The sequence below is a fragment of the Spermophilus citellus genome, assembly GCF_964194105.1.
Source record: "Spermophilus citellus genome assembly, chromosome: 17".
In the NCBI taxonomy this organism is placed as follows: Eukaryota; Metazoa; Chordata; class Mammalia; order Rodentia; family Sciuridae; genus Spermophilus; species Spermophilus citellus.
In genome coordinates this window covers 2,511,131-2,518,021 of record NC_138199.1, presented here as the reverse complement: position 1 = coordinate 2,518,021, position 6,891 = coordinate 2,511,131, and the positions used below count along the sequence as shown (strand labels likewise).

General features: G+C 58.2%; 1 protein-coding gene across 1 annotated transcript in view; it reads right to left on the bottom strand.

Moving 5' to 3' along the window:
• Positions 1 to 1,053: 1,053 nt before the first annotated feature.
• RAI1 (retinoic acid induced 1) overlaps positions 1,054 to 6,891 on the bottom strand; it is a 115,529-nt gene continuing 109,691 nt past the window's right edge. Inside the window, exons 4-6 of the mRNA XM_081270811.1 lie at positions 6,457 to 6,550; positions 2,227 to 2,276; positions 1,054 to 1,711 (exon numbers count right to left, since the gene is read on the bottom strand). Of these exons, the coding sequence (XP_081126937.1) occupies positions 1,697 to 1,711; positions 2,227 to 2,276; positions 6,457 to 6,550 (159 nt within the window). The 3' untranslated portion in view covers positions 1,054 to 1,696. The remainder of the gene's footprint in view (positions 1,712 to 2,226; positions 2,277 to 6,456; positions 6,551 to 6,891) is intronic.

Genomic DNA, 6,891 nt, shown 5'->3' with positions numbered 1-6,891 from the left:
AGCCTTCTGGAGTGTCTCAGCTCCCTCACCTCCTCCTGCCTGTCCTCGGAGAAACCCTGTATCAGTTAGAATCTGAGGTCACATAGGCAGGTGAGACCATCTGAGGGTGTCTCCTGTTCTCCAGAAATGGGCTGGATCCCTGATCACCCCCCACCTAAAGTCTGGTCCCCAATCCCAGCAGAATCTGGTCAGAATCCATGGGCTGCAGACTTCCAAAACAATCTTGTATCTTTATTGACTTTTTTTTTTCTGAATGCAATGACTGTTTTTTTACTCTTAAGGAAAATAAACATCTTTTAGAAACAGCTCGATACACACAATCTTCAGTGTGAAGCAATATACTAATAAGAACACTAGTCGTCTTAACATTTACAGTCTTCATATATATTATATATATGTATATGTATACATATATATACACTATATAACGAGGCCAGATATAATACACACGTTTACCATTTTACAGTCATATGTACAGGAAGTTGCTAGGGCGGCCCCTGGCTGGGGCTGCGTCAGGCCTATTGAAGCGTGGACAGAGCTGAGGTGAGGACACGGACAGACAGGCGGACGGACTGGCAGGGACTGGCCCAAGCCGGTGGTGGCTGCGTGGGGAAGGGGCATCGCGGTAGACTCCCCTACTCGGCAAGGGCCCGGCTGGGGCTCTGCTGCAGGGCGCAGGGCGCACGACGGCGACACACAGGAGAAGCGAGCATGTTCCCAACATATATACATTCTATGTAACATATATATAGAGGGGTACACAGGTTTTGTACACGAATCTAGCGCTGTCCCTGCTCCCGTACTGAGTGGGCGCTGTGGTCCCTGAAGACGGTGGTGGTGCACAGGGACAATCGCGCATCCGCCGGAGGTACGCTCATGCTCGGATCGGATCTCCTTTCTTGCTGCGTTCCTAGGCTGGGCTCCAAGGGTGGGGTGGAGGATTGGAAAGGGGACGAACAGAAGATGCCCCAGTCCCGCCCACACCCAGGGAGCCCACATCCCCTGAGCATAGGCCCCCCGATTACCCCGGCTTGGCCGGAACCGCAGGGAAGCTTTGGCAAAGGGTGGGTGGGAAGGGGCGCTGGGACGCATTCCGACTGGTTGGTTTCGAAGCCTCTTGCCCCCCCTCCCGCTGGCCGGGCCCCCTCCAGAAAGGCTCCGGTTTCCCCTGCCTCGTCCATGGAGCTAGGAGCCGCCCTCGGCCCCTTGCAGCGTCGTCTGGATCTCCTCTCCCGACCCCAGGGCGCCCAGCTGCAGGCCACGACCGACCGACTGCGGTGACGGCAGCACCCACGAGGAATGTGTGCCACGTCGTCTTGGAACTTCCGGGAGGGGGAAGTGTCCCCAGCCCCAAGCCGTCTCCCACCCCCGCCAGAGGCTGGGTGGGCCGAGAAGTCTGGCCGCTCCGCGGGCTCCCTCTCCAAGCCTGGCCCCAGGGCTGTGGGCAAAAAAAAAAAAACCGCCCTGTGCCGTCCGGTTCCGGGAGCAGGCGGCTCCGGAACAGGTTTTCTTCCCCACCCGGGGCCTCACGTCGGCGCCCTGGACGGCCGGATCCAAGATCCGGGACGCGGATCAAGGATCGGCTCTGGACGCGCGCTGGGAGCAGCTCCAAGGCCCCAGGGCTGCGCAGGCTGCTTCTCTCCTTCGGAAGCGGGCGTCGGGCGGCTCCGGCGGCTTCTCCAGCCGTTGCGGTGGATTACAACGGCAGCCTCTGCAAAAGAAGAGCAGACGCCCGCCGTCCATTACCGTGGGCCGGGGAGAGGAGGAAGGGGCCGATTCCTTCCAAGCCGCAGGCCCCGCTGTCCGTGGGACCCCGCCCGCGCGCCGGGTGGGCGCCCCTAGGGTCTCTTTCGGTGCCAGGCAGCGGGAGTCCCCCCTCTGGCTTTTCCTTTCGTCTGACCACCTTCACCTGAGTGCCCTCCGTCCAGTCCCGTGGCCCTACCGGCCCTCTCTTTGCCCCCTATCTTGAAAGGGCTTTAGGGCAGGTCCCCTAGGAATGTCCCTGGCGGGCCCCTCCCTGGGGACCTGCCTGGTGGACAAAGCGTGCTTTTGGAGTAGCCTATGCAGATCTGCCTCAAGGCTCCCAGGGGTCGCTGGCGACAGGGGAAGCTGAACTGGGTCCTGGCTGGACTTGGTGGGGGCTAGGTCTCCTGAGGGTCTGCGGGTCAGGGCAGGGGCTGGTAAAGGCCATCATTGATGGAGTGGGGGCTCCTTGTGGTCACCTACCTTATGTTTGGGACATTTCAAAGAAAAGTTCTCTTCGATGAATACACAACCTGTAACCAAAGAGAAGTTTCGGTGGTTAGACAGGGTGGGGTCTGCCAGGCCTGAGCTTGCAAGAGCTCTTTTCAAAGAGTGACCTAAGTCCTGCTTAAATCCTCCATAATCACAGTTCCACCACAGAACAGGCTGGGGGGGGGGGCTCTGCTCCTTCCTGCTTTGTTCTTTGTCCTCACCTCACCTCCTCCACCTGGAACTCTTTCCTCCGAATCCTGTTTCCGCGTGGCTGGCTCCTTGACTAAAGCAGAGCCTGCCCTCCACAGTCCCCTGAGATGTGTGCCCAGCCCCTAGAAGAGCCCAGGAAAGACTCAATCACTGATGGCTTCGGTGGTCACCTACAGTATGTCCGTGGTGGGGATTGGTGAAGAGAGCATGTATCAATACCCCCCCCGCCACACACACACACACACACACACACACACACACACACACACACGGCACACAGTAGGTGCTCAAAATGCAGAGGCTTGTTCCCGTGGGAACAAGGGAAGATGAGAAAGAGGTGCACATAGGATCCTGGTGCACACTCCAGCCACAGATGAGCCAGGGGACAGCAGAGTTTGGCCAGTCCTTATGCCCAGCTCTGCCAGACTGTGCCCGTATCTCCACGAGTCCTCCGCTCCCTGCCTGCTGCCATCTATGGACACCCTGGCTTTTCCCTGTGCACCCCCACCCATCACCCCCAAGTCCTGAGCTCATCTCTCCTCTCTCAGCCTCACGGGCCAGAGGGTCACCCTGCCCTAGCACCATCTTCCAGTTCACACTGGAGGGTGGCATCATCACAGGGTGGGGACCAGGAGGCAGGGCAGGAAGGGGACAGATCTGCAGCTCCAAAGCAGAACTGTAGGCCTTTCGAAGGCGTCTCCCTTTCCTTTCCCTGACCAACCCCTGCCAGAAGCTACGAGGGCCCCCCCCCCCCACCTTTGAACTCCCTGTGAGATTCCATGATCTAGAGCCACAGCTGGGGCGACTCAGCAACTTTCCTTTTCTGGTTCTGGGACAAAGTGAGACATTCCATAGAGCGTGGGCTAGAAGTCCAGGCTCGCCTGCTGACCACATGGCAGCCCTCTGGGTCAGCTCTGGGCACGTGGGCCAAGTGCCCGGTCACCAGAAGCCAAGGGTAGGAGGCCACTTCTAAATCGGGGTTCTCAGCAACCCCAGCATCTCCCATGCCAGGTGTGGGAGGGGAGTGGTTGGGAAGGGCCAGGTATCGACATCGTGTCCCTCGCCTGGTGTCTTGGATCTGGAAGGCCAGGTGGCCCTGGGGCTGACTGAGAGTTGGTGGGTTTGGACAGGACACCATGGTGCAGTGGCCTCTGCCTGCTCTTGGAGTCAATGAGGGTCTCCAGAGAGTGGATCCTTAATAAGGACAGGAAGGGGACAGGGTTAGTGGGCCAGGGCAGGAAGGTGGGGTGGCAGCTAGCACCCTGCAGTCTGAGAGCCTGACTGGAGAGCCCCTGCTGACCCCCCGGGGTAGATTGCTCTTCTCAACCTGCTGCTGCCTGGTCACCACCAACAGCCCTCCCTGCTTCTTGGAGTTCAGTCCTCCCACACCTTTTCTGGCTGCTGAGCCAGAGGTCCCCTCCTCCTCTGCCAGGTCTTCATAGGTGGCATCTCCCCACACACTGTCCCCTACCTGCCGGTGGAGTCTCCATCCTGAGCCCAGCTGAGATAGCTCCTTTTGCATGTCTACAGACAGCTCAAAAGTGACCTGTCCAAAGCAGAACTGCTCTGTATGGCTGCCAACACGGCCCTGATCCTCCTCTCTGTACCCAGGTCCTTTGCAGCCTGTGCCATGGAGATGTGGCATGCCTGTCCCCACCCTCAGAATCTGGGTTGCACCTAGATTGCTTTGGCCAACAGAATACACTGAAGCCCAGAGCCCAGGCTGGGAGAGGCCGTGTGACCTCCAATCTTCCAGGCCCCTGCTGTGCTGGAGGACAAGACCACGTGCATCATGTGGAGCATAAAGGGGCTGGGCCAGCAGCTGGGGCCTCCCTGGAGCACCCTGCCCCAGCAGAGCTTGCCAGGGTGAGTACCTACGTAGCAGTAATTAATACCTTCTCTCTCTCTTATGCTCATCCTGCTCAGACTGGTTCTCCCTCTTCATGGGAAGCTGGACATCAGGCCGACACCTCCCTCTCCCTCATCTCTCCCATCAAGTCCTGTGGCTTCTGTGCCAACATAGCCTCTGAGCTAGACAGCTCTACTGTACCAGGCCACCCTCTCCTGCTTGGACTGTTGCAGTAGTTCATCAGCCAGCCCCGATCATCCTTTTTTCCCCAGACACTTCCCTGTCTCATTCTCTGTAGAGATTCCTGTCATTTGGGGGTTTCTAAGATTTCCTTTGAAACATATGTTCTCTTGCTCAAAGCCTGGTATACGGAGTCCTACGGCTAACCAGCTACAGCCCACCTTTCCTGATGTTTTGAGGCCTGGCTCAAATATCACTTCCTCCTAGAAGTCTTCCCGGATTCCCTCCCAGCTCAGACAGGAAGAGCCTCTCCCACGTCCACTCTCTCTTCCTCATCTGCTCTCCATAACTGCTGGTAAAAACTATGGCTCTCCTCTCTGTCCTATTTCAAGGTGAGCCCCCTGGGGAGGCTGGACAGTTCTGGGTAGGAGAAAGAGCACAGGATGTGGAGTGGGAAAGCTGGGCCATCACATGGGGCGTTTGACAGTGTCATGGTGTGGTACCAGGAGTTAGACAGCTCATCTGGAGACGGTGCAGGGGCCTGAGGGGCAGAGGGTGCTCAACAGATCACTGCAGGGGGACCGGGCTCAGGGGAGCTGTTAGGGGAGCGAGCGAGGCCATGTGCCTGGTTAAGTGGCTGGGAGGCTCCCAGGGAGAGGGTAGAGCCACCGAGAGTCCCCACCTGTGGCTCAGCTCCAGCAAGTCCCCTCCTGCTGGGTACCAGCCACTCAGCCCCCTGCTGAAAAACTGTCACCAAAGTCCTGTGGGTGCTCCCTGGGGTGGGTTGGCTATAGGGCTGACACTGGTCAGGGACCCAGCAGGCAGGTGGGATACAGGCTGCGGTCACCTCTGCATGCTGTCAGGAGGAGGGGCACTGTGAGGATCTCTGGGTGACATGAGCCCCCCTGGTGCCTGGGACCTGCCCACATCCAGACAGGGTCAGAGTCATTTCTCGCCCTTCCAGGCCGGAGCTGGGAGGGGTGCAAAGCGAGGGGACAGGGGTCACGGGCCCACCATAGGACTGAGGTCACATTTCCTGGACGGTGTTCGGTATTTCACTCTCCTTCAGACAGCTCTGGGACAAAGAGACTATTAAAATCTTCCTTTTACAGATGGGGCAACCGAGTGCAGAGACATCTGTGAGCTGCCCAAGGCCACACCTTCAGAAATGCCATCTGGGTGTGGGGGCGCTCACCTGGAATCCCAGAGACTTGGGAGGCTGAGGCAGGAGGATCACGGGCTACAGGCCAGCCTCAACACACAAAAGCCCCCAACCAAACCAATCAATGCCTCCAGAGTTTGAATCCAGGCCAAAGTTGGTCCTAAGTACCCTTACAATATTGCTGTCCCCGTGACGGGCATTACACAGTGAACAACTGCTTTCTTTGGATGAGATAAGGGATCTTCCTGAGCCTCAGTTTCCCCATGTGGTGGACGAGGTCTGGAGTTCCCGGGTCTCTCTGGTCTATTCCTGTGCGCCTGGCAACTGTAGGTGCTTAATAAATGCCCATGGAACAAATGGATAAAAGTAGGGAATTGGGGTAGAGGCCACAGAGGAGGCTAGGCCTGTCTCAAAACCCCAGTGTTTTCTTCACACCTTCCATGGGGCTTCCCGGTGGCCAACCAAAGGTCACCTGGCCTCAGTGTGTTGGAACCCCCTGTCCTCAGCGCATCCGTCTTTCTTGTGGCAGGATGATCTTTCCCCAGCCCCAATGCATCTTTCTCTCCGAGATCCCCACATCCCCTTGCAACGGCGGCTCCTCAAATAGCCCTCCTGACTCTAATCCATGCCTGTCTTTCCTCGTTGCTCCGGGCAGGCCTCCATTAGTGCCTTGCCCAGCTGTGGTCTGTGTCTCCTGGTCTAGGAAGGACTCTGTCTAGGAAGGATGAGAAGGTAAAGAATTGCCGGGGCAAGAGAAGAGGGGACCCAAGGGGTGCAAAGAGCCCGGGATGGAGGCCCTGTTCCCACGGTTGGCTCTTACCCGCATCGCTGGCACACGGGTAATGGTACGAGTGGACACATCCTTTGTAGGAGCACCCGATGGTGGCCCCGGCTTCTTGGCAGCTGGAACATGTCTAGAGAGAGAGAGAGAGAGAGAGAGAGAGAGAGAGAGAGAGAGAGAGAGAGAGAGAGGGGCAGTGAGTCCCATGCTCCCGGGGGCTGGCCCCACGCAGCCCACCCACTTCCTCCCAAACCACCCTGGACCTCAGCATGAAGGAGGAGGCTCAGGTTCGGGGTGCAGATGCCCACACAGGCTGGTTCTCTGGCACCCCTGGGCTGGCTTGCTGGGCGGGGGGGCGGGGACTTTCTTAGGCCTGTGAACTAGTCACCACTATGGCCGTGGGCACCAGCCAGCATTTGCCAAATGCTTCCTGCAAGGCCGGGCAGAGTGGGTCTTTGGCTGCTGGCTCCTAAC